This window comes from Sciurus carolinensis, chromosome 14 (assembly GCF_902686445.1).
Source record: "Sciurus carolinensis chromosome 14, mSciCar1.2, whole genome shotgun sequence".
Taxonomy (NCBI): Eukaryota; Metazoa; Chordata; class Mammalia; order Rodentia; family Sciuridae; genus Sciurus; species Sciurus carolinensis.
In genome coordinates, this window is record NC_062226.1 from 32,018,902 (window position 1) to 32,046,687 (window position 27,786).

Below are 27,786 nucleotides of genomic sequence, written 5' to 3' on the forward strand. Positions count from 1 at the left end.
TAGATTGTGGAATTGCCAACAGTATATAATAATAATAATTATTGTCCTTTCAAAGCACAGACAGATTCTGATATATTGAAAGTGGTCTGTTGGGGGCAGTAGAGCACACAGCTGTAATCCCCCAGTGACTCAGGAGACTGAGGCAGGAGGATCCCAAGTTTAAGGCAAGACTCAGTAACTTAGTGAAGTCCTGTTGAAAGATAAAAAGGAGGGCTGGGGTTGTAGCTCAGTGGTAGAGTGCTTGCCTACCTTGTGTGAGGTACTGGGTTCGATTCTCAGCACCACATATAAATAAATGAATAAAATAAAGGTCTGTCAACATCTAAAAATATTAAAAAAAAAAAAAAAGAAGAAAGAAAGAAAAAAAGGGGTGGTAGAGCACCCCTGGATTGAACATCTAGCAGCCCCCTCACCCCAATCAACTGCCCTGACGTTTTGAAGAAAGCATTGTGTGGGGATTATTTGGACTTGATTCCAGGCATAGATTTGTCAGTGTCTAGTGTGATGACTTGAAAACTCAGAACCTTTTAAGGTGTTGTTTTCATGAGGTCATAAAATATGGTGGCCCCTACAGCTCTCTAGTTTCTAACTAGCAATTTAAAACAATTTTTTTTTTTTGTTTTAGAAGCCTATCATCTGTAGAAAGCCAAAACACAGTTGTCATGAAAATGTGATCATCTATATTTCTGAGGTGAACATTTACCAAGACCACATATTAAATTCCAAGGTTGCTATCTTTGCAGTGTTAAGTGCTATCTTTGCAGTCTCATTTTTAGTTTTTGAAATTTTTAAACAAAATTTATTTTGGATAAATTTTGTTGTACTTCAGTCTTCAGGTGAAAGTGTTTGAAATATACAAAGTTTTTGACATCCTTTATGCAACAATATTTTTCCAATACCTTCCATTTGGACAAGTTATTTGAGGGGACTTGCTTGTTTGTATTGTGGCAGTGTTATATGCTTAGGTAGAAAAGACTTTTTTAAGTATCAGGATTTTTTGGAATTTGTACTATTTACAAAATACACTTGGGAAGGACAGATCATAGTGAAAAAACGTCTGAGTTCCTGAGTCAACCATTTTCCCCTCCCAGGTTCTGCTAGTTTCTGTTATCTAGTTTTTAATAGTAAGTAGCTTTTATCTTCTGTGTCTTTACCACAGACTACATATATGTATATATTCTTTTGTTTTCTCCTTTTATAGAAATAACATACTGTCTGCATTGTTCTGAACCTTGCAATTTTCATTTAGTGTCTTTGTGATCATTCTTCCTGACCACTAAAGGAATCATACAGCTGTATGATTGTATGATCTTTCTTTTAGAAACAGTAATTAAAAGGCAAAGATCCCAAATAGAGATTCCCTTTCCAGGCCCAGCAAACAGTTTTAAGGTTAACTGTCATTTGTCAGATATGGAATGGTTGTTTTGTTTTGGTTGTGCTGGCCCTCAAACTCAAGGCCTCATGTATGCTAAGCTCATGTGCTGTCTGTAGTACATCACAAACTCCCAAAGATTTTTTTAGTGGAGAGGGGTACTTGGAATTGATCTTGGGGCCTCCTACATGCTAAGTAAGTCCTCTGCCATTGAGCTATATCCTTAGCTTTTTTATTTTGAGACAGGGTCTTATTAAGTTGGCCAGGGTAACCTTGAACTTTCAGTCTTCCTGACTTAGCCTCCTGAGTCATTGGGATTATAAGCATGTACCACCACATACTAGTTAAGCATGAATAAACTCTGAAAAAATAATACAAAATAACATACAGTTTTAAGAAATAACGGTGTTTTCAGGATTTTTAAAACCCTTATGTGTCTTTCTCTTTCTTTTTTTTTTTTTTTGAGTACCAGGGATTGAACCCAGGGCACTTAACCACTGAGCCACATCCCCAGCCCTTTTTTGTATTTTATTTAAAGACAAGGTCTCACTGAGTTGCTGAGGCTAGCTTTGAACTCTTGATCCTTCTGCCCCTACCTCAGCACCCCCAGCTGCTAGAATTATAGGCATGGGCCGATACACCTGGCTCTCTTTTTATCTGTTGTAACATATTAAATTATATGTTCATGCTTCTTTATAGTTTCACCATAAATGTATGTAACTTATTTTACATGTTATTGAACTTTAAAAAATGAAATACCTTTTAGTAATTCGCTTTTATTCATTCAACATACTAAGAGAGGTATATGTTGATGTGTTAAGTAGTTCATTCTTTTTTATTGGTGTATGGTATTTCATTGTAAAATACCTTAATTCATTGTCTTTCATATTTTGAATATTTTTAGACTTCCATTTTATCTCTACTTTTGGCATTGAGAATATGCCCTTTTATGTCTTTGCTTTTTGACATAGTCTACCTCCAAATTATACTATCCTACTTTATATAATAATGGAAAATATAATGATAGATAAGGTCATTCTTACCTTTCTATGTAGGTATAGTGTCTTCATTTCGCTACCTGATTTCTTTTTCTGCATTTAAAACCATTTTCTTTTTTTTAACTAGCTTTTGTTGTACTCAATGTTACTTTCACATTTTCTTGGCTTGTATTTGCTGAGTGTTTTGTTGGTTTGTAGTTTATTGTGTTTAGAAAAAATACCAGCCATTATTCCTTCAAAAAGTGGGTTGTCACCTTATTCTGGGTCTCTTAATTAACATGTGTTAGACTACTTGATTTTATTTTGCATGTCATAAATATATTTTTTAGACACTTTTTTTTTTGTTTTAGAAAGTTACTATGTCTTCAGGTCACTAATCTTTTTAATAGTAGTTAGCTTCTTTTATATACAACCAGTGAATTTTAAATATTGCTTAAATTTGTTTATTTTATGGTATTGGGGATTTAATTCAGGGATACTCTACCACCATATTCCCAGAGCTTTTCATTTTATTTTGAGATGGGGTCTTGCTAGATTGCCAAGGCTGGCCTTTTCTGCCTTAGCTTCCCAAGTAGTTTGAATTTTAGGTGTGTGCTACTGCACCTGGCCCAACCAATGAATTTAAAATCTCACATTTAAAAATATATATATATTTTTTAAATTTTTTACAGACTGCATTTTGTTTCATTGTACACAAATGGGGTACATCTTTTTGTTTCTATGGTTGTACATGATGTAGATTCATACCATTCTATGTAATCATACATGTACATAGGGTAATGGTGTCTGTCTCATTCCACAATTTTTCATACCCTGTCTTCCTCTCATTTCTTTCTGCATAATCTAAAGTTCCTCCATTCTTCTCTCACTCTCCACCCCCATTATATATCATTTTCCACTTATCAGGGAAAACATTCGGCCTTTGGTTTTTTGGGATTGACTTTTTTTGCTTAGCAGTTCCATCCATTTATTGCAAATGCCATAATATTCTTCTTTATGGCTGAGTAATACTCAATTGTATATATATATATATATATATATATATATACACCACAGTTTCTTTATCCATTCCTCTGTTGAAGGGCATCTAGGTTGGTCCACAATCTGTTGTGAATTGAGCTGCTATAAACACTGACATGGCTGCGTTACTGTAGTATGCTAACTTTAAGTCCTTTGGGTATAAACTGAGGAGTGGGATGACTGGGTCAAAAGGTAGGTCCATTCCAGGTTTTCTGAGGATTCTCCACACTGCTTTCCAGAGTGGCTGCACCAATTTGTAGCTCCACCAGCAATATAAAAGTGTGCCTTTTTCCCCACATCTACACCAACATCTATTATTGTTTGTGTTCTTGATAATAACCATTCTAATTGGAATAAGATGAAATCTTAGAGTTGTTTTAATTTGCATTTCTCTAATTACTAGAGATGTTGAACCCTTTTTCACGTATTTATTAATCACCTGTATGTCTTCTTCTGAAAAGTGTCTGTCTAGTTCCTTGGCCAATTTATTGATTGGGTTCTTTGTATTTTTGGTGTAAAGTTTTGTAAGTTCTTTATAAATTTTGGAGATAAATGCTCTGTCTGAAGTGCATGTGGCAAAGATTTTCTTCCACTCTGTGGGCTCTTTTTTCACATTATTGATTGTATCCTTTGCTGAGAAAAAGCTTTTTAGTTTGAGTCCATCCCATTTATTGATTCTTGCTTTGATTTCTTATGCTTTGGGAGTCTTGTTAAGGTAGTCTGATCCTAAGCCGACATGATGAATATTCGGGCTTACTTTATTTTCTACTAGGTGCAGGGTCTCTGGTCTAATTCCTAAGTCCTTGATCCATTTTGAGTTGAATTTTGTACAGGGTGAGAGATAGAGGTTTAATTTCATTTTACTGCATATGGATTTCCAGTTTTCCCAGCACCATTTGTTAAACAGGCTATCTTTTCTCCATTGTATATTTTTAGCTCCTTTGTCTAGTATGAGGTGACCTATTTATGTGGGTTCATCTCTGTGTTTTCTATTCTGTATCATTGGTCTGCCTGTCTCTGTTGGTGCCAATACCATGCTGTTTTTGTTACTGTTGCTCTATATTATAGTTTAAGGTCTGGTATTGTGATACCTCCTGCTTCACTTTTTCTGCTCAGGATTATTTTGGCTATCCAAGGTCTCTTATTCTTCCAGATGAAGTTCATGATTGCTTTCTCTGTTTCTATGAGGAATGTAGAATGACCATTTTGACAATGTTAATTCTGTAGTACTTGCAGCTTGTTAGGAAAAATACTAAGGAGAGTTCAGGTATTTTCATTTTCTCATTTACAAAGAGCAACTTATATTATAGTAGTCTGTGGCAAACCAGTTCTACATAGAACAATGGAGAATGACTTTTAGAAACCAAAATGAAGACTCTTAAATGTGCTTATTGCTGCTGGATTTCTGTCCTGCTTAGTGGACAACAGTCAGGACTTCACCATCACAGGGTTCATTCTATTTGTCTTCTATTTCTTTCTTGTACTTACTTGATCATTTCTTCTATCTGTAATCAGTCTCTCTTTGCTGTCCCCTCGACCCCTCTCCATTCCACTCGGACTCTGACTCTTGGGCACAGTCTGCCCCTATTCATGCATAGCTTAATCTGGGCCACCTCTACTCCCCGCATGCTTAATTCACAAATCAGAAATTTGAAATGCTCAGAAATCAGAAACTTCTTAAGCCTGGATATGACTTTCAAAAAGTTTTAGATTTTGGCAGTTTTGGAATCTGAAGTGTTTTAGATTTTTGGAAGTTTTTGGATTTGGAATATTTCCATAGATTTCACTCCATGAGAGCCAAATATGCAAATATTCCAAAATCTGAAGAACTCCAAAGTCTGAAACATTTTTAGTCCCAGGCATTTTGGACAAGAGATACTCAACCTTTAGCTTGTATTTGTATTTTCTGTATTATGAGTATTTTTCTTTGATGCATTTTTTTCAACCAAATGGCAAGGTGACTTTTATCAGCCCTTCCTTCATATCATTCACATCTTTCTATTGTAGTAACTTACTTTTCAATTTCTCATTCTTTGGTTTCTATGCGTGACACCTAACCTAGTTCAGTGCTTAAGTACATGTTTAATAGATGAATGGGGAAATTTTGCCTATATCTGAGGTCTGATTGACATTTGCATCATTTTTTTTAACCTGTTTCTCATTAATATGTAGAGCACGTAGGTTAAAAGAAAACCTATTGAACTTGTTTCTTACCTAAAATGTTAAGATTTGGTTACTCTTTTTCTCCTTTTCTGACAGGCAGTTTGTCACAGTTTGTTGGTTATCCCTGCTCGGAGTCAGAGCTTTGACATCCTGCAAAGTGCCATCAGTAAGCATTTGGTAAATATCTTTAAATTTTTTTTTGTCTTAAAAAATAAAACCAATTTAATAGTTAACATTGAGTTTGTCAAAGTCAAAAGAGATAGTGTTTGGAATTCTAAGCTTAAGGATAGCATTGCCTCTCATAGCATGATGTAGTTTCTAAGAACTGAGAAATCCTCTTATTTCTAGCTGTTACTAATTCTGTGACCTTGGGAAAAATCCCTTCTTTTCCTTTCTAAATCTGTGAAATAAGGTCCCTTTATATTATACTTCAGTTCTGTTTTGGATTATAATGCTCTTGTAATTTGCATGTGCATGGTTTTGTGTATTGGGAACCCAGCAGACAGACCAGAGCCTGGGTTCCACCTAGGTAGTTTGGATTCTAAGGCTTGGTCCCTGGAAGCAGGAGAATGAGCCTTAAGATTGACTTGACTTCCCTTGGCTGTCTTTTGTCCCCATTAGTATTAAATTCAGAGTAGGCATTCCTCCTTTGTTGCTTTTAAGTTCCTCCAATGTTTATACTTTGATCTTTCACTTTTTATAATGTGTCACACTGCACAGGAGAATTCCAAAATTTTATCTTCCCCAAAGACTCACTCGTTTGGATAATTTTATAGGCACATCCATACCCCCCTTTTTTCCTTTAAAATATTATTTCTCTTGAATTAGAGAAAGAGTATTTCTTTGAATTTCTGGTACTTTTTTTTTCTCCTTGCTATCAAACTTCCAATTCTTATACCTGTGTCATCAAAGATGCCTACCGTTTTTTTTCTGTTGCCACCTCAGAGGGTTATGCTTTCCTTTGACTGCATTCATTATCCTAGTAAAAGATCAATATGCCAGCCAGGCTTGGCCACCATTTTCAGACAGCCTAATGGAAGAGATTAAGACCTCAGAATTTACAGGCTTTTAAAATGATTACATGACAGTAGTTTTCAGGAGATTGAAATTAGGTTTCTGTACAGTTACAAGTTAGACTTTACCTTAATGACAGTGTAGTCTAGATGAATGAACACACCATAATGACCCTTATTTGGCCTTCCAGGGTTTCTTGACTGTGAAGCAGTCAAGTGTTACATACGGTAATATTTTCTACCCACTCCTCTAAAGGCATTTTCCTTATTTGTGTCTGAATGACTAAATCAGAAGGCAGGGAAAGGCTAAATGTAAAATGAACTCTGTACATTTAACTACCTGGGATGGAGTTGTGGTACCAAATTCCAGAGTTTTTCTAGTCTGCAAGGTCAAAGTTTTTAACTGGGATTGTTGATATCAAGATTTTCTTTGGATGCATGAAATAATCCTTTAAAATAATGTTGTTTTGGTGAGCAGTAGAAATTGTAATGTGAAAAATTTTAGAAGATTTTATCATGAAGGGGAGGCAGTGGATTGCATTAATAGTATTTCTTGGGCTCAGTAGTAGAGCACTTGTCTAGCATACTTGAGGCCCTGGGTTCAGTTCCTAGTACTACTTTAAAAAAAAAAATTCTTGTTTTCAAAGTTATTTGTCAATTAAATTCTCAAAGGGAAACATGACCTTCAGGTCCAGCAGGTGGTGTATATTTTGTGTATGCTAGTTTTTAGTAGAAGTGTGATATAAGGTTGACTCCAGTTAACAGGTTTTGGTTTTATTTGGGGGATGGGAACTTTTGTGAAGGGTAATTAATCTCATTTTTTCTCTGCTCAGGTTGGGTTGACTGTAATTCCAGACAGCACGGCCGGCTGTGTTTTTGGTGTTATCTGTAAGCTCCTGGATCATACGTGTGTAGTTAGTGAAACTCTACTGCCATTTCTGGCTTCTTGTTGCTACAGTCTTCTTTATTTTCTACTCACTCTAGAGAAAGGGGAAGCAGAACATCTAAAAAAGAGGTAATAGTTTCTTTTGTTTGTTTTTAATCTTAAATTTTTCCTACACTTCCCTTCTCCTCAGATAAATTGGGGTGAAAGAGAATTAGATTTTAGAAATACTATAAATTCTCTTTTAGAGAGTTTGTGTAAACCTAGCTTGTTTTTGCTTAGTTCTGTTATGAATCCTCTGTGTTGTAGTGAGAATTCTTAGTTTTTTTGTTTTCTTTTATAAATTCTGTAAGTTAGATGGCATTATACAGTTTCTTGAGCCCTTTCCCTTATTAACATTGCTGTGGGTCTAGAAAAATTCTACTCTTAAGAGAATGGGCTGTTACTCAAGCCTTTGTATTTTGTTTTGGGCTTCATTAGAGCTACCAGAGTAGAATATAAAATTCTTGGGTTTAAGAAAACTGTTCTAAGATGCTAGTGATTTTAATTAGCCAGTACTTTTGCTCCTAGGTAATATTCAAACTAGACCTTGTAGGATAGTTTGGAAAATTCCACTTCAATTTTTAAAAACTGTTCCCATATTTATATTCTTATACCTAATAAGATTCATCGTGGAAGGTTATTTTAAAAATCTTGGCAAGTGACCAACATGAGAAAATAAAAATTCACCTATTGCTAACATTTTGATATGTGCCTTTCTGGTCTCTCCTTTATTTTTCATTTTTGTTCTTTTATTTATTTATTTTTTAATTGGGAATAGAACCCAAAGGCACTTTATCACTGGGCACATCCCTAGTCCTTCTTTTTGAGATAAGGTCTCACTGAGGCTAGCCTGAACTTGAGATCCTTCTGCCTCCACCTCCCAAGTTGCTGGGATGTACAGGCATACACCACAGAGCTCAGCTTTTTTTAACATTTGTGTCATGAAAATATATCATACACACTGATTGTATAACACTTATATACTTTAAAACAGTATAAACTGAACATTTTTCAACTAACCCCTACGTTTGGAAACAGAACATCAATACATTCAGTTTCATGCACCCTCCACAGTTACATTTCTGTTCTACCCCCACCCCAATCACTTTTGTGTTAACTTCGTTGCCTTTAAGAAAGAAAGGATATTTATAAGAATCATATGTGTATGTATGTATGTATTATTATTATTATTATTATTATTATTTTTGGTCTGATTCACTGTCACTTGTGAGATTCATATTTCATTCATTTTTATTTCTCTACTAGGGGGTCAGTCAGGTTCTTTCTCTGAAGGGTCAGATGTTAAATATTTTAGGTTTTATGGGCCATAATGTCTCAACACTGCTGTGGTTGTGCGAGAGCTGCACTAGATAGTATGCAGAGTGGTACATGTGCTGCGTCTCAGTTAAACTTACACATAGAGTCTGTGGGCTAGGTTTGGTTTTGGCACTAACTGCCTGACTACTCTACAGTATTTTGTTATATGAATGTACCATAATTTACCTATTTTACTGTCTACACTCATTTGGATTTTTTTCATTAAGAGAGTATATGGGACTGGGGTTGTAGCTCAATGGTAGTGTGCTTGCCTAGCATGTGTGAGACCCTGGGTTTGATCCTCAGCACCACATAAAAATAAAAGAAAGGTGTGTCCATCTACAACTAGAAATGTATATATATTAAAGAAAAAAGTGTATGTGTGTATATGTAGAAAATGTGTATTTCACTTTAAACATACTATAAAATTACCACATAAAAATAAAGAAAGGTGTTGTGTCCATCTACAACTAGAAATGTATATATATTAAAGAAAAAAGTGTGTGTGTGTGTATGTAGAAAATGTGTATTTCACTTTAAACATACTATAAAATTGACATAGTGAACATAAGTTTGATATCTTTTTCATTTATCATCAGACTTTATGTCTGATAGGTCAAGAAAAGGTTTTTTAAATATCAAGAAACTTCTCAAGGTTCTAAAGATTTTATAGTAAGGTCTTTACTTACACACTGTGTATATTGTTATCTGTCACTTTCTGTTACTTAAAATACAAGCTCCTTTATTAAACACTGTTATCTGAAGTTTCATAGATCTTTTGTACTTTTAGAGAAGAGTATCCTGCTCACTTTATGTAGTAGGACTGAACTAAATTCAGTGTGCTTTATACTTGTTGCCCTGTTGAAAGTGCCCAGTTTTATATGGATATTGGCCAAGTTGTTAATACACCCTGTACATCAAGATGGCATTAGTCAGAAGAAAGTGCTCATAGCCAGAGTCAAAAATACTTAAAATTCCCTTTTGAGCTATCCCTTTACCACTGAAGAAGGAATTTGTAAGATCACAAAAGGTGAGAGTGCCCAAATGACTGGAACCTTTGATTTTACAAGTGCTGACCAAAAAGTTCAGAACTGTCCACCAAACCTTGAAGATACTATTCTGTTGATTTCTTGGCTCTTTGTTACTAATGAAAAATTAGCTGTTATTCTGAGCCCTCTTGGTTTGTAGGTTAATACCCTTTAATTTTTATTTTCTCTTTGTATTGTAAATTGAGATGTGTCCTACTGTATATTTGTGATTTATCTTGCTGGAGACTTGGTGTGCTCCTTCAATCTGAAGACTAATTTTTTTTCCCTTCACCCTGGAAACTTCTGTTGTTAGTTCTTGACTATTGTCTCCTCCCATTGTTTCTCTTCAGTTCTTTCAAAAACTCCTTTATGTGTAGGAAGCTTTATAGTTTCCAGCTTGCTAATTCTTTCAGCCTTCCCTTTGAACATTTATTTTATCTAATACTGTTTGGTTTTCTTTTGGATTTGTTTCTGTTTTGGATTTTTACTTGGCATTCTCTAAATCTTATTTGCTTATGGTTTATTGGTGTTGCTTTAAAGTTCCCATCAGTTTGTTCTTTTATCTTTTTTCCTCTGGTGTGGAAATTCTCCCTCATTTTGGAGAACAAGTGGGGCTCTGGAGATTATCTTTCACAGGGTTGAACTAACTCCTGTGTCTTGGGCTTCATACCTTTTCTCTAAATGTGCCTTTTAAAAGTGTTCTGGAGGTTTATGGAGGCCTCCCTGTGGGATAGTATAACATTAGCATTTTCTTGGCTTCCCACCGTATGCAGGGAGCCCAGTTCAAGCTCTTTGCCTGCTATAATTGGGGTCTGAACCCTCAGCTTACAACATTATTAACTCTTGAAAATTCCAGCTCCCAAATACCACATTATCATGTACCCTATTGGGTATCTCTCTGGGAATTCTTCCACTGTTCTGTGGCATGTAGAAGTTTTATCCATTTATGATTTTACATCCACTGTAATTAATAAAAGCAGAAAATGAGTTATATAATGACATCTGTGTCAGTGAGGATTATGTATGCAGTAGGGGTCCCATAAGATGTGGAGCTGAAAAATCCCTATCACCTAGTAACACTGTAGCCATTGTAATGCAGCACATATTTTTGTTTGTGGTGATGCAGGTGTAAGCAAACCTACTGCACTACCATGGTATAAAAGTATGGCACATACAATTACGTACAGTATGATACTTCATAATAAATGGCTATGTTATTGGTTTGTGTATTTACTGTATTATTTTAGAGAATATTCCCTTTTTAAAAAAAAGACAAGAAAAGAAAGCTAAAACAGTATGCTGGCAGCAAGCCTCATTTTTCTTGTGTTTAATCCATCTCTGGATTGCTTTCAAAGATTGTGCTCAGTGATCCCTACCATCTAGGTTTGTGTAAGTGCATTATAATAGTCACATGACGAAATTGCCTAATGATGCAGTGTTCAGAATGTATCCCAATTGTTAAGTGACATATGACTGCATATTGGACCATTATAGGAGCAACTTGTAAATACCCAACAGCAGGTATTATAAATTCAGTTGGAACCAAAGCAGCCTACTCTTTTTCTTCCCTAGATTGTATGATCTTTATCTCTATACCTGTACCTCATTATTAACTATGTCTAGAGTCTTTTCTCATTGCATGTGGCTTTGCCAGCCTCACTGCTTCAGTCAACAGACTGAATAAGGACCCTTTAAGTAAGGGGGTCTGTTGACCTAAAGGTGGATTCATTATCCATCTTAGTTGCCATTGCTATATGTGAAGTCAGGGAGGTTGGCCATATGGGGAAGGGGCTGCTCCATCACTTAGAGGGTAGTAAGCTTCTCTTAAAAGATGGGACTAGGAGGGTTGTGCATTTGTGAACAGAAACTGCAACAGACTAAGGTCAGAGCCTTTACCTCCATTTAATTGACACTCTTCTAGAATGTGGTTAGACTAACTATAAGTTTATTAGTCTGTATCATAAACCATTTTTTGCTCTTGTTCTGTAAAGATACCAGGAGAATGATGATGTTTACTGGCGTTTGGATTTACCATTTCTGGCTTCCCATGACTTTCTGTTGCAGTAATAGTTCCTGTGTTAGACTAAAGGTCATAGGCTAAAGTTTTGTGAGTTTCTTTTCTTCCTTTTTTACCAGTGGAATATTCTTATTCTTCTGATGTTTTTTTACATTGTATAATAGTTGAATAGTGTCCATTGTTCAGTGTCAGGGGTATGCACGTATAGATCCTTTTGTTCTTGTCTAGTACTGTTATATATGATTACTAGGGCTTGAAGAATATCTTGTTTAATCCAGGAAAGTACTGATTGCTAAGCTTCCTGGAACCCACAAGATAGGTGAGAACAGCTAATTCTTCATTGGATTTACTTCTTTAGTTCTGATTAAACCCAGTTCTTTTTTATTATGGTTTGTGGCAGTTTATCAAGAAAATGCTGACTCTCTTAAAAGGCCACTTTAGTTGTGGGGAATGTGGAAAGGACACGTTCCCTGTGTATTTTGGCTCACTGACTGACTTCTTTCTTGATAGAGACAAGCTGTGGGGGGCCTGTGTCTCCATCCTGGCTCTCCTGCCTCGAGTTCTCAGGTTGATGCTGCAGAGCCTGCGCGTGAACAGAGTTGGGCCTGAGGAGCTGCCTGTTGTGGGCCAGCTACTTCGCCTGCTGCTTCAGCACGCACCCCTCAGGACCCACATGTTGACCAATGCCATCTTGGTGCAGCAGATCATCAAGAATATCACGGTAAGAAGCCCAACAAGAGTAGGCTCATGGGAGAGGTGAGGTGGGGTTCCTGAGCATGGACTTAAGCCCAGTGTGATGATTGCTAAGTACACACACTTAATGAAGGTACTACCAGGCAGTTTAGTTAGAAAAGGTGCAGTCATCAGAGTCATTCCTACCTGGACTCTATGTTGTTTAACAGGGATCACTTGGCAAGTTTTTTTTTTTTTTTTTTTTTTTTTCCCCCTTACCTATCCAGGTTTGTTTTCCTACCTGTCAAAAATGGGAATAATGCCTTTTTTGTGTGTGCCTTTGAGTTTTGGTGACCATAAATGAGATTATCCAAGGACAGTATTTAGTTTACCTGACATTTATTTGCCCACTAAATGTTAGCCATCATTAAGGAAGGAAATTATTTAGTAGCAACTTCAGGCCAATTTCTAATCACTTATTTCATTGGATAGGAAGAGAAAGTAATCAAGCTTTGTCTACTGGGTGGCTCTTGCCTTTGACTAGATCTGTTTTGGGAGGTAACTTTATTTTCTAGGGTTCCTTTTGTGTTTTTGTTTGAGAGGGTTAAAAGGTGTTTTGCAGAGGTGTTTGGGGTTTATTCATTGGTACATACAGCCTATTATGTAATAATAGATCTTAAGATAGGTACTCATTCTGAATTTTTGGAATAGCGTTTGTAGAAGTAGTGAAAATGACAATGGCATAATTCAGAACCCGTAGAAGGAAAGAAAAGAACTTGAATTATTCCCATATTGGAGAATCAGCCTACCTCTATAAAGAGATAGAAATTGTCAGAATTATTCTCAGTTGCTGTTAATGCAAAGATTATGAGACAGTAGAATGCCAAGGGGAGAGGATCACAGGTCTGTGATATAGGAGTGGTCAATGGTGAAATTTCATTAATTCTCAGAATATACAGGAGGGAACAGACTCACCCAGAAACCAGTAATACCCAAAGACATAGCTTACTAGGTAGGAATTTTCAAAGTCTGTGTTGCTGCTCAATTAATAGTCCCCCCCCCCTTTTATAGATGGGGGGATACCGTTGCCTAGATTTTGAGAAATTATGTTTAGGTGTGAAAAGTACTGTCAGGTGACAGTGATTTTAGTATGATTCTCAAAACTACTCTTGTTTTTCTCTGCAGACACTGAAGAGTGGAAGTGCTCAGGAGCAGTGGCTCACGGACCTACATTACTGCTTCAGTGTGTATATCACTGGGCATCCCCAGGGGCCCAACGCGTTGAGTACAGTGTATTGAAGAGACGTTGTGGTACCTACTGTTTGAAATTGTTTATTCACATCTATCTTATTTTGAAGAGAAACTGATGTAATAGATGTTTGTCAATAAAGCTAAACTTTTAAAGAAGTTTTTGAACCTTCATTTGCAAAGCAGTATGTGTGTGAGTTCCCATTGAAGCTCAGGCTGGCTTCCTGGAATAGTACATATACATGAGATAACCTGGTTACAGGTAGTAGTAGTACATTTTACATTTCATGGGAGCCAAATATTTACAAAATACAGAATGGTAGTATAGTACCTTCTATTGTTTATCAACATACTAGCAAAATCTTTGTGATCCCATTTAGATAAATACCATTCTTTTCATAATTTTGAAAATATAATTATTAACTAAAAATCAAGGTAATTAGGTAAACACGAACTGCTTTTTCTCTTTTACTGTTAGCATGGGCGTGACACTGATCTTACAGAAGTGACTAAAAAAAGCCATGAACCCAGTTTATAGTTTGTGCTTCCTGTCTACATCCCCATAGCAGTCTTATCCCTAAAAAATGTGAAAGGGCTTACAGTCACCACGTTTCATTTATATCAGGTGTTCTTCGAACTAGAATGTGTGTGGTTTTCCCTGCCAGCCAATAGAAAGGCATTTTGAGAAGACTGCTCACCTCGCAAGCTGGTCAGAAAGTACAAGTGGGATGCGGAGGCCTGAGTTAGCACCTTGCTGCATGAGACCTGGCTTATAAACCCTACCTGACTGACTCCTTAATACTGACGTTGCTGGTGGTGCTAGGCCCTGGGAAGGCCATACAGCAAGGAAGGATATGGCCCTACCTGTGGCCTTCAGAGGCTAACATGGGAACTGAAAAATGCAAAGAGTCAAGAGAATGTACTTAAGTTCTTTTTTCCAAATACAAACACTGGGACATAATTCTGATATAAAATTCAAGACTGATAATGTTGGAGTAACAGGATATGGTATCTATCAGGAAGTTTGTTATAGTAGATTTCATGCAAGCAGTGAAATGATGCCTGCTGGGCAGGTAAAGAGGAAGACAGGTTCCCTGTCTCATTTAGGTTCATCACTTGAACCGGGAAATGAGGCCTGCACCAGCTAGCCCAACCCAGCAGCCCCTGCAGTGCTCACCACATTTACGTTACAGATAATTATCAGTTCTCATTTCCAGCCGTGTTGCCTGTGATGAAGGCACATGGATAGGCAGTAACGCATGGGCAGTCTGTCCTGGTTCTCTCTGTAGGCTGAGGTGATTTACAAAACAGCACTGTGTAAGAGCAGAGGAATCACTGGATATTTTCTTTCAGTTATGACATTTTCAAGGTAATAAGGCTTTAGGCATGGATATTAAAGTTTTCCCAAGATGTAAAAGACAATCCATCCACAGAGAATCAGAACTCTGCATAGCTATTCATCTTTCTCCACAGGCCGTCAAAGCTTTGGTTTGTTTTTTGATTTTGTAGCTGACTGCAGGTTATAAGAAAAGTTCTTCGATCTTCCACTGTTCTCAAGGAGCTGTATACACTGCAGATTGCTCACTGTTAAAAACAAATACCAGATAGGCAAGTTAATTTTAATGCTGAAGGGAAGACTTCCTTGGTGCTAAGGAAAAATAATTTAGGTTTTGCTATCCCTGGAGCCAGATAAGTTGATGGGCCGGTTTGCTACAGAGGCAGGGAGACTCACTGGCCTTGCATTTTTCCTCTCAGCTGTAGAGAACATTTCTTCAAGGACGCACCTGGATTGGGCGGAAACAGGTGTTTGAGGAGCTGGGATTGGAACTTTTGGTTTTCAGTCTGCCTGGAATAACTAATGTTCTCTCAGAGTGTCTCTTACATGACACAGTGCATACTTGCACCATCTTTTAGTTTCCCTTTTTGTTCCAGAAGATAAAATTTGAAACCTATTTATACCCTGAAGGTGGATAGACTGATAGACCAATAGGCATATCAAATTCAAAATGGATATTAGAGGTCTTTTTATGACCTTGAAATAACAAATTTATTGAATGCCACTATCAGAAAACAGTGATAACTGACAAATGAGGATACTGAGAACTCATACAGCTGGGAGACCCTGCTGAAGCCATATTGCTATATTTTGCTCCTAACCCTGGAACACAAAAGCAAATATGAGGTAAGTTTTAAAAAATAGAGCATATGCCTTTATTTTTCTCTCCTGGTTTTATAACTGCAACAAAATTATTTTTAAATGAATTAAATGCTTTTGAAACTCCTGTATGCTTTCGGCTACCCTCAATATAACTGGAATTAATCACTTGCATACCCCTGTACAGGTGGCAGAATATAATGGATTTACACAGGGGCATCATTAGCAATGTTCACATAAGCTTTGGTATTCCATTCACAGGTATGGAATGTTACAGGAAGCTCTTTGAGGTTTAAAGAAATGGTCCCAAGTATGTAAGTGTCAATAAGAAGCTATGTTGATAGGCTTGTGGGTGGCTTGCAGGGGGCACTGCGTAAGACTGGGAAAGCAGGGAATTTATCTTGTCTCCTAAATGGATGTATGGAAACACCCACAAACTGCATTTTGACACATTTTTCTGTTTCTTCTTTTTCAACTGGCAGAATAACTAAAACTTTCGGGGCTGGGGAAATAGCTCAGTTGGTAAAGTGCTTGCCTTACAAGCACAGGGCCCTGGGTTCGATTCCCCAGCACCACAAAAAAAAAAAAAAAAAAAAAAAAAAAAAAAATTTAGGAGGGCATCTCCCCTAGTTGGGGTGAGAAGAACATACTCATCAAATATTTAAACATCTACAATGTGCCAAGTAATTTTCTGGATAAGAACAATGAGCAAAATCAGAAAATTTCTAGCCCCGTAAGGATTCTTAAGGCAAAAAAGTGGGTTTTTTGGGAGGGAGGTGCTGGAGATCAAACCCAGTGCCTCATGAATGCTAGGCAAGTGCTCTACCATTGAGTCACATCCCCAGTCCTGAACTAACATTTTTTTTTTATTCAAAGTGAACACCAAAGTTAATGTTCTTTCCCTTTTTGGTTTAATTTGTTATCAGATTCCACCATTCACAAACTTGTATGTGTATCCAAGTCATGCCCATTTTATGGAAATTATTTCACTTATAGACATGTTTTCTGTATAAAACATAACAGACCTCAGCTACACTAGCTAGCACTGCCTGACCAGCGTCATTAACTGGCTGATGCTTCAGGTAGGTGGGTTTGGCCCTGACAAAACCTGTTCCCTCCAAGTTCAGGTTAGGGGAAAGATTCTCTTTATTCATATCTGGCTTCAAACCAGTCAAGAAATATAAGTAAGACAAACAAGTTGCTTGTTATGTGAAGTTCTAAGAAACCATTAAGATGCTTTGAATTTGTTTACTCTGTCCCCTCACTAAAAACCTTTCATGGATCTTCATTGTTTAAGGATTTCTGGTAGTACTGGATATGTTTTTCTCTTAAATCAGAGTGAAAAATGATCTGATTATCTTTACTAATATTATTCTAAATAATACTTTCTGGTTGTTCCAACTGACAGTTCCATTGTTGAAATATTCAATTCAGTTAAGAAAAAAGAAGGTCTCTTTACATAGAACCATGGGGTTTGATTCCTTTGAAAGTTTGTAACTATCCCACCCACCAGCTCCCTGATCAGCCTGCCTGGGTTACATGAGTTCCCTAATTTATGAAAGGTTTGGCAGTAATTACTCTGTCCCCCCACCTCCAGGTTTTCCCCTCATCAAAACCTAAATGAATGCTAAAGTTCATGCTGACAGTCATTGTTCACCTTCCCAGCTGCGCTCTGCTTCTACAGGATGACTGTGGATCAGGGGCTGGGGCCACGGGTTGCCATAGCCACTGTGAGATACACTGGACCTGGCATTAGCTGCTGACAGCACTGAACTTATCACCCACTTTTAATGCTGCTGTGAAGGAAGGGGCGCTAAGTAAAACTCTTGTCTTGTGGCTGCAAAGAAAGCGGCCGAGCACCTGAGTGAAAGTGTACTGTTGAGCCTGAGTGGAATGTGCTATTCATGAAATGTTCTGTTCATGGTGCTCTTTGGTAAGGACATGGGGGATCTTCAGGTGACACCAAATGGGCCAAGGACTTCCAACATTCATTTGAAGAAAGGCAGTATTTTCTTTATATGAACAAGCATATAAAAATGGCTATGATAGCTACCATTTATTGTTTCTACTGAAGGTAAGATTAACAGCTTTTAGTTGTGAAAGTAATTTGCCTCACAGAGGCATATACTGATGGCAGTAATCCCATGAAAGGGGGATAAAAACACTGTATACTTGAAATGACCATTGGAAGACCCTGGCCACCTCTGTTCCAATGTCTCCTATATTTGGGAAGGAAACAAAGAGAAAAACCCTTTGCATGTTTTCTTCCACCTGCTTCAGGTGCCTTACCGGAATTGAGATGCAGTGCAGGAGGGGCTTTTGAAAGTCTTGTGGGATGATGATGTACTTTTCCTTCTAGAGAACAACCTGAAATCAACCAACAACAGTCATTTATATTTGACCAATGACAGTGTGGCCTGATCAAATTCTGAATTCCTCATTGAGGTAAGGGCTTGAGCTACCAAGATAGAGTAGGTGTGGCATGGAAGTACAGATGGATCCTTATCTGAAATGTTTGGGAGCAGAAGCTTTTCAGATTTGCAGGCACAACTTCACTAGATGGGCATTCCTAATCCCCAAATCCCAGATCAGAAATACTCCAAAGTCTGAAACGTTGGAATGCTCAGCCAGTACCGTGTAGGTACTGACCAAGATTTGAGATTTTGTTGCTTGAACTGCAGGAGATCTTTCTGAAGGTGCTCAACTTTTCTGGTGGGGAGTTAGCCAGAACTTTGCTAAGTTTATTTGGATGAACTCTCTCCAGAGCTGAAAATGTTTCGGTTTCAGCAATGTATCTGCTGGACAAGTATTCATTCACTACAGAGGATGGGCCTCAGGCATTCCATAGATGAGCAACCCTTCTACTAGGTAGAGACAGACAGGATATGAGTCTAGAGTTGTCCAAATGGATAATGTAAGTTGGGGGACACCCAAGCAGAGTTCTAGAGAGGTTCAAAGGATGAGACTATCAGTCAGGGAGCCTAGAGAAGAATCTTTTGGCTGAAAGGCTCTCTGAGCTGTGATGCTAGAATGCCTCATGAGACCAGTTATGACACTGAATTGCTGGAAGGGAGGCAATAAATGGGGTACTGAAAATTTTGTGCTCAGAAGTAGAATATGGAAGTTTTCTGAATGGTGGTGTGCCCAGTGTAATTAAATCGTACTTCCGATTCGGCTGTGGCACCCTGGGGGTGCTTGAACACCAGAGTGCCCAGAAGGACAGTTACCATAAATCTGCTTGAGCACTGAGTGCCTGGTGGATTTGGTGCTTGAGATGCCCTTGGATGGGCTCTTGGGAACCCTGATGACTGCCATGGTCTTTGGGAGCTTTAGTTCCAGTTCTTTCCTCCAAACCTGGAGGAGCAGTGCTGTGCATTCGCGACTCCATTTGTGCCTGTCTCCAGCTCCAGGCTGCTTCTGGTGCAGCAGGTGGGACAGGTGCTTTCTGAGCCGGTAGCTGGTGGGGCGAGAGGAGAGAAGAGGCTTAAGATCACAGTACTAAGAATGACAGGCTTCTTTCAGTTTCCTAGAAGCTTTAGGAATAGTATTTGCAGAACTCCTGGGAGGTACCTTCCAGCTCCACTCCTGGTTTCAAAGGGGGCATGTGGAATTTGAGTTCTCTCTCTTCCCATCATGAAATACTAACTGAACTAGGATCCAATCAGATGAGTCCTGCCCTCAAGAGACTCACAGGTGAGGGAGGCAGGCTGAGGCGGAAACCAGTGAGTGCATGGAAGAAACACTATGCCAGAACGAGGAGCTGGGCACATGGGGACAGATGTAGCGGTTTGTAGGCTTCCCAGGGGTGCTGTGCACTGTGCTGTTTTCGAGGATGAGGAGGAGCTTACCAGGCAGAGGAGGGCCCTCTGCGTGGGGCTGGCTGCCCTGGGAAGGGACCTGCAGCATTCCAGGCACTCTCCCTGTGATTTAAGGCCCTGGGAGGCAGACCTTCCAAGGTTTGGAGAACCAGGGTCACTTACAGAAGGCGACACAGCAAGAGCCAGCAGAAACCAACATTCAGAGCCAGTATTATCTGGCCCAACTGCCAAACACTGCTAAGGACTTTGTCTGATTTCCATACATGATGGGGATTCAAAGGGTTTTAAGAAGAGTGGCAGCAAGGTGCAGTGGTCTATGCCTGTAATCCCAGTGACTTAGGAGGCTGGGGCAGGAGAGTTGTGAGTTTGAGCCCAGCCTGGGCAACTTAGGGAGACCCTGTATCAAAAGATAAAAAAGTAGCTCAGTGTTAAAGTACCCCTGGGTTCAATCTGCACTACCCGCCCCCCCACCCCCCCCAAAAAAAGTGGCAAAGGTAAAAGCAGCATTTTACTAAGAATATTCTGCTGGGGAGTGGAGCTTGGAGTGGGGAAGACAGGCAGGGGAATGATGGCAGTATTTACAGCTAGTCTTTACTTGATGCTTTTTATCCCCCGTGCACCCAAACTTACTGGCAACTACAACTGTTCAGAACCCTGTCAGGGAGAGCTGTATCCGGGTACTGCATCAGCTACTCCCCGAGAACCTAGGGGAGCAACAGGCCCATGCTGGTGTTAGAATACGCCACACAGGAGAGTCTTCCCAAGGCTGCCCAGAACTTGCAGCACTTGGTGCAGCCCTCCCTCCTTCCCAAGGGCTGATTTCAGCAACTGGCAGGATTCTTCTTTTCTTTTCCTGAAGAGTGATAAACCATAGCATCCCTCAACTAGAATGTGTCCCACCTTTCTGAAAGCCAGTGTTAGAGAAGAACTAGGGAGAGAGGGCAATACTGTTCCATAAAGGCTTCTTATGTTAGAGGTGCTGAGCATCTCCCCATCCTCTGGTCTTCTGGGAGGCCTAGGTACTAGTTGAGGCTGGGGAGAGCTTCAGCTTTCAGTGGCCACAGTTTCCCCCTGATCAGCTCTGGTATGGAGACTAGATCTGCATCCAGGGAACTTGAAGGTTCTTGGGGCAGAGGAACAGGCCCCATTCTCCCTCCTCCAGAAGAACAGACTATGGGAATTCAAACATGCCCCATAGTCCCTTTAGGCCATGGGTTCAGGGGTCTTCATGCTGTCTATAGTCTATCCTTGGTTATTTATCTCAGAATATGCTAGAGAAAGCTGACAGAAAGGGGCTTCCACATATTAGGTAATAAATGTTTTAAACAGTAGATTTCCAGCTTAGCTTGTCCAGCATTTGGTTTAAGTTTTCACAACAGTCAAGGCTTCATTGTTAATAAAACTCACACTTAATTTTAAGACTAAGTTTCATTTTCTTGAGGTCCAAGGTCAATCTGCTCATCCATTGCTGCCTATTTTCCAGCTCACTTTCTCTGTCCTGTCATGTCTCTTATAAAGACACTCTGCATTCACTGAGCACTAAGTGCCAAGACCTAGCCCCTATGCTGTCCCTCACTATTCCTTGGTTTTGGTGTCAGATACAGTTCCAGGACAGCACTTTGGGGGCCTGTTATTTTTAAAATGGAAAATACAGTTACATTATAACAGAATCAACAAAAGTGTTTTCACCCACCAGATGTGGCGCTCCACAACATGTGGCATCCCAGAGGCCCTTTGGGAGTTGATGTTTCTTAGAACTGCACAATGGTGCAGCCAGAGGGGGCCTGGGTAATTGCTTTTCCAGATGGGCATGCCAGACTATGAGCCCACTGTTCCGGTGAGGAATGACTGAAGGCTCATTTGCTAGTCTGGATACTTACTGACAGGACCTGTCAGCTTCTGACTCTTCAAAGGACAGTCTGAGAGGGAGACATTTCAGCTAGGGAACAGATGTGGGGCCTGAGGAGGTAAACCTTGCCAGCTTGTTTAGATCCCAGGTTTCAGCCAAAATACTTAACAAAAAGTCCCTCTGGATGGTAGTGCATGTCCTAGTGTAGCTTCCCATGGAGGGGAGCCATGGATGTTCCCATCTGTGGCTTCAGAGGGAGACTCAGCTCAAAGCCAGCATTGGCACTTACTAGCTCTATAATGTTGTTAAGTTGTTTAGCCTCTTTGTGCTTCAGTTTCCTCATTGTGGAATAGGGACAAGAATAGTAGCTACCTCAGGTTATTGGAAGAATTAAATGAATTAAAACCTATAAAACTAGAGGCTGGGATTGTGGCTCAGTGGTAGAGGCTTGTCTAGCATGTGTAAGGCACTGGTTCAATTCTTAGCACCACCTGTAAGTAAATAAAGGTCCACCAACAACTAAATTATTTTTTAAAAATACCTGTAAAACTACTTTGGGAATAGTGTCTGCCACAAGTACCCAATAAATGCTAAACGAACTACTAGTATTAACAATGGTAGGCATAACAACATCACCCCACTCTGGACTGATCCCGCGGGTGTGTGAGCACCCTCCAGGCAGCTCTTCTCTAGCCTGCTCTCAGGTGAGGAGCAGGAGGCTGGCCTCCAAAGCCCTGTCTTGGCCACAGCAGGAACACTTTGTTGTAAAGGGTAGGCTCTCCAGTGTCAGTCAAACAGAGGTTCAAGTGCTGGATCTGCACAACTATGCTGGATAACACAACTCAGTTTCCTGAGTGGTTTGCTTATCTAAAATACAGAAGTCCCCATCTCTGTCATGATGGCCTTCTGGTGTGGCTGGGAGCTCGCATGTGCTTGAGCAGACCAGATTGCCTCGCTCTGGTCAGGCAGTCTTTGGCATGATATTTCCATTGGCTTCTACTGCGACCTCCCACAAACGTATCTTGCTCTCTTTTTCTCCGTTCTCTTCTTCCTTTTTCTGTGAACATGGGCCTGGAGACTTGGTGCACCTGGGCTTGCAGAGATCTACTCACTTTACAACCCCATCAATCTTCCTCTCCTCAGAGATGGAGGCCATGTAACTCCCACCAGTCAGCAAAGGGCCCAAGTCATCTCTGCAAGGCCTAATATGGACTGAGGCCTCTGTGGGGGCCTGCAGTGTGATGGAGACTGAGACAACTTATAGCAAAGGACCTTTCCAGTCCTCTGGAGAGGTGTCTGTCTCTCATACTGGGACACTGCCCCAACCTTTTAGGATAACTTCCACCTAACCCACAGCTCTAACCCGTACTGAGCTTGGTAGATGCTCAGATAGGTTTATATAATAAGTTTCAGATACTCCACTACATCCAAACCTTGGTTTAGGTATTTGAACTAATAAAAAAAATATGCATGTAGTGCTAAGTGGTTTAGAATTCACAAAGTATACATTACTTCATTCTAGTAACCCATCATATAAATAGGATAAGTGCACCAACTGTTAAATCCTGTTTTACAGATAAGGAAACTGAGGGTCAAGGAGGCCAAGTAGTATGTAAATGACTAGGATATACATGTAAATTTCATGGGTCAGCTCCATAAAATTGGTCTTGTGATGCCCCCACATGGAATTCACTGAAAAACATCAAAGCCCAGGAACAACCAAAGAGGTGGCAGCCCCTCACGCTCCTACCTTCGCCAGGCACGTTGGATGATGGTGGCTGCCTTGTTCTTTTTGCGAAACAGCTCCTTCCTAGTTCTTTCTCTCTGGATTATCTGCAGTCGGAGCTCTACAGGGAGAAGGTCAATATTCACACTCTGCCCAGAGAGGGGACCAGGTGCTGGATCAGTCTCCTTAGATACCTGAACATCCTCAGACAGGGTAGATGTCCCCAGTTTCCTGGCTCCTGACCTCAACTCCTCTGTGCTCTGTGGCAAATCTGAATAGACCCCTCCTGGGAGCTTGTCCTGCATCACTCTGTTTCTTGGTGTGCGATGGTGGAGAGGATTCTGCCCAGCATGAGTAACCTCCCCACTGGCACTGCCAGGCCGGCTGGAACCAGCCGGGGAGCACCTTCCTCTGAGCTCTTGAGGGTGCCTTTTCTGGGGGGCACTTCTGGCCTTGCGTGCTGCATCATGCCGCCTGCTGGGCTTCCAGTGGCCGTCCTGCTGTGGAAAGTCCTCTCCTTTCTCATCAGGTCTGGCCCCCCTGATACAGGAGGGCTGCTTCAAGGTGCCTTTCCCCCTTTCACATCGCTGCTCACCAACTGTCTCGTCTCTGGTCTTCTCAGGCGAGGAGACTCCCAAATGCCTATCTCCCTCACTGTCTTCATTGGGTCTGATGCAGACACAGGCAGAGTGGCCTTTAGAATGTTCCCTGGATGTTTCTTGGGGAGACAAAAAGGGGAAGAATATTTATTGTCCAAAATTTGCATAGTAGGGCAATTCTGTTCATTTGTTCACATAAAACATTCAGACCTGCCTATAGCGTCACCATGATAGTGGTGATTATGATGAGGAGAAAACCTGGTCGACTTCTCTTTTCAGCAGTATGATAGACAGGATAACCTGACCGCCTTCACTCACCAGCAATGCCAACTAAAATAAAATGAATGTCCTTCTAGAAGCACCTTCATGGCTATGAGAAAATAAAGGAAATCTCTGGAGGCTGAAAACAAATAGAAAACTGAACATCAGAGCAATAAATGTGTGCAAGTCAGCCACTGTCGGGGCAGGTAGTAGTGGTGGGTGGACAACGGACGGTGGTATTAGATATCTGGTTGTGTTTTAACAGCCAGAGAAGAACAAAATGAGGCCTTTAAGGCAGAAAGTTAACTAGAATGAAGACCCCTGTGAATCATGGCTCATTTGCTTTAGGAAACGAGAGTTCAATTGAAAGTCCGTTTGCCTGCTCTGGGACATGATAAGGAAATTTGGTCTCAGTCTAGATTCTGGATTGGGTAAAGACTTTTCCATGGGAATTTGAAACCAAAGTTCCATACCTCATGTGGGTTTGGTATTTATTCTTTTTTATTTTTTACTGTTCAAAGATGGTTTAACAATTCCAAACAGTACTTCCCATCAGTTTTTAAAAGCAATTTACAAAAAGTTCTGTTCTATTACTTCTACTTCTAAATATCTAAAAGGACTAGATATTTACATAACAACTTTTCCACTAAGCACACAGCACTGGTAAATAAAATTGCACATGTAGCAATGAATATAATATGAAGTATCTTTTAATATGACCATTTTGTCCTCCTCACTTCCTTCTATTTTCAGTACAGACAGATGTATGGTATTTATTTATTCTTAATTCATATGAGATAACATAAAAAATGGTTTCAGGATGTGATATTCCAGGATGTCTCATAAAGGCAAAGACAACATTGGCTTAGTTCTCAACTGGATACACAAAGGGGTCCTCTGAAAATGGCTTCATGGTCTGAAATTCTAAAATGCATGGGGGCACAATCTACCATGAGCAAAAAAGAATGAACATGTAGCAAGATCAGCTCTCCCAGAATTTAGTGTACACACACGAATTGATTAAACACACAAAAGAAATGGAAAATATTAGAAAAGAATAGATATATTTGAAAAAGAAGTAAGCATAACATGTAAAACGAAAAAATTTCAGTATGGGAACTTCTGCTTCTATAATGGCAGAATTATAAGCTCTCAGAATTGGAGAGCTGTGATTTCCAATATTGAACAGAAATTTGTAAATGACCCATAGGTAGGCACTGAAGAGCTAACAATGCAGAAAAAATAAAGAATCAAGATTCAGAAGGTCTCAGCAACCCAGACTGATGAGTAAGGCATTTGGGGGTACATATCCCAAGGCTTCGGGGACAAAACACAGAGCAGAACCTACTAGCAGTGTTCTTTTGGACTGGGACATGAGAAGGCTATACCATAGAAGATAAGGTGATCCTAGCAGGTCTGAAGCCAGCTTTGCATCATCTCTGTTCTGGGAAGTGGATTAAGGCGATTGGGGATTGCAAGAGCTCCGACCTGCCAGAAGCTAATGTGAATCCTATCTCGAAGAAATTACTATCATCTGAGGCCTCAAGTCATTTCTACAGTTTTTTATATTTAATGTTTGGCACTAAATCAAAAATATATGGGCTCATGAGAAGATAAGGCAACAGAGAGAAAGAGAGGGCGAGAATGAGAATGAATAATGAAACAGGTTATCCAAATAATGTTTTCAGAAAGAGACTTCAAAATAACCATTCTTAAGCGCAAAAGAATAAACTATGCTACTCTTCATGTGAGAAATAAGGGAAGGTAAAAAATATCCACATGTACTTACTTGTGCAAAAGAAATATAGATAGCATAAACTAGCAGTGAAACAGACTGATGTCCTATGTGGGTAGTGTGGGAAAGGGTGGAAAAGTAATTAAAACAAGATACAATTATACACCTAGTAGGATGGTAAAAACCCAGAACACTGGCAATAGCAAATGCTGGTAGGAATGTGGGGCCACAGGAACTTCATTTATTACTGGTAGGAGTGAAAAATGATTCAGCCACTTTGAAAGAAGAGTTTGGTAGTTTCCTGCAAAGCTAACATGCTCTTATCACAAGATCCAGCAATTATCTTCCTTGGTCTTTATCCAAAGAAGTTGAAAACTTTTGTTCACACAACCTGCACAGGAATGTTTAGAGCAGCTTTATACTTAATGGCCCAAACTTGGAGGCAGTCAAGATGTTTTTCAACAGAGATATGGATAAATATACCATGGCACCTCCAGACAATGGAACACTACACAACTCTAAAAAAAGAAATGAGATGTCAAGCTATGAAAAGACATGGAGGAACATTAAATGCATATTACTAAACAAAAGAAGGCAATATGAAAAGGTCACGTGCTGTGTTATGGTTTAGATGTAAGGTGTCCCCCAAAAGCTCACATGTGAGATGATTGCTAGAAGGTTCAGAGGAGAAATGATTGAGTTTTAAGAGTCTTAACCCAATCAGTGATTTAATCCCCCATAGGGATTAACTGAGTAGTAACTGAAATGGTAGGTGTGGCTGGAGGAGGTGGGAATTAGGGTGTGGCTTTGGGTATATATTTGTATCTGGGGAGTGGAGACCTCTCTGCTTCCTGATCACCACCTAAGCCACTTCCCTCTGCCACACTCTTCTGCCATGATGTTCCTGTCTCACCTGGAGCCCTGAGGAATGGAGCCTGCAGTCTATGGATTGAGAACTTTGTTACTGTCAGCCCTCAAATAAACTTTTCCTCCCCTAAAATTGTTCTAGTCAGATCCTTTAGTCACAGCAGTGAAAAAGCTGACTAAAACATGCAGTATGATTCAAACTGATGATCTGTAAAAGGCAAAATTTTGGACATAGTGAAAAAGATCAATTGTCAGCGGTTTTAGGAGAGAGGGAAGAATGAATATGTGGAACACAGAGAATTTTTTGCATAGTGAAATTACTAAGTATAATACTGTAATGGTCAATCCACGTCATTATACATTTGTTTTATCTTAAATAGGTTGAGATGTGCTTGAGATGCCCAAGTGAGGACATAAGTAAATAACTGGATATGCATAACTGGAACAAGGGAGGTCAGGAAATCTTTAGTGCATAGGTAGTAAGCGAATTTGCTGACTCAGTCATTGTACATGTACCAAGCATAAGGATCCACTTGTACTCATACCAGTCACACCCACCAGTTCCGACTGTCCATATGGTTGAAAATAAGAAAACACCAGGACTGGCACAGTGAGCTTATCCTCAGACTCCTGAAGAGCACACTGACTCAAAAGCAACTTTATCTCACCACCTCCCACAAGCAATCTGCTACCAAGTCACCTCAATTCTACTCTCAAGACCATCCTTGATTCTTCACTGTGCTGCTACTATATTAGTACAGACCCTATCTGGTTCCTCAAATACATCCCACTCAGCCACAGTCATCTCCCTAAACATTACATCAGACACCGCCCCCACCCCATGGATTCCTGCCTTGTTTGGATTAGGCTGTGCCCTGGATGCTCTGCAAAGACCCTCAACTCTAACATTCTCTGTGAGACTGGATGAAAGAGAAAAAGAAGTGGTAGTTATTTCCTGTCTCTAGATTCTTGCTGGGATACCCACCCCTCAAAGTGTATACTC

The 27,786-nt window shown here is 39.7% G+C and overlaps 2 protein-coding genes across 4 annotated transcripts in view; one reads left to right on the top strand and one right to left on the bottom strand.

Moving 5' to 3' along the window:
* Tex10 (testis expressed 10) overlaps positions 1–13,947 on the top strand; it is a 45,743-nt gene extending 31,796 nt beyond the window's left edge. The window contains exons 12-15 of the mRNA XM_047523949.1: positions 5,650–5,730; positions 7,400–7,581; positions 12,364–12,574; positions 13,711–13,947. Of these exons, the coding sequence (XP_047379905.1) occupies positions 5,650–5,730; positions 7,400–7,581; positions 12,364–12,574; positions 13,711–13,824 (588 nt within the window). The 3' untranslated portion in view covers positions 13,825–13,947. The remainder of the gene's footprint in view (positions 1–5,649; positions 5,731–7,399; positions 7,582–12,363; positions 12,575–13,710) is intronic.
* Positions 13,948–14,237: 290 nt separating this feature from the next.
* Positions 14,238–27,786, bottom strand: part of Invs (inversin) — a 147,318-nt gene continuing 133,769 nt past the window's right edge. For 2 of the 3 annotated variants that reach the window (XM_047523947.1, XM_047523946.1), the window contains exons 14-17: positions 23,346–24,039; positions 19,156–19,385; positions 18,218–18,295; positions 14,238–15,357 (exon numbers count right to left, since the gene is read on the bottom strand). In XM_047523947.1, the coding sequence (XP_047379903.1) occupies positions 15,251–15,357; positions 18,218–18,295; positions 19,156–19,385; positions 23,346–24,039 (1,109 nt within the window). In that variant the 3' untranslated portion in view covers positions 14,238–15,250. Of the gene's footprint in view, positions 15,358–18,217; positions 18,296–19,155; positions 19,386–23,345; positions 24,040–27,786 lie in introns of those variants that run through there. The other variant, XR_007104882.1, reaches the window with a different exon arrangement.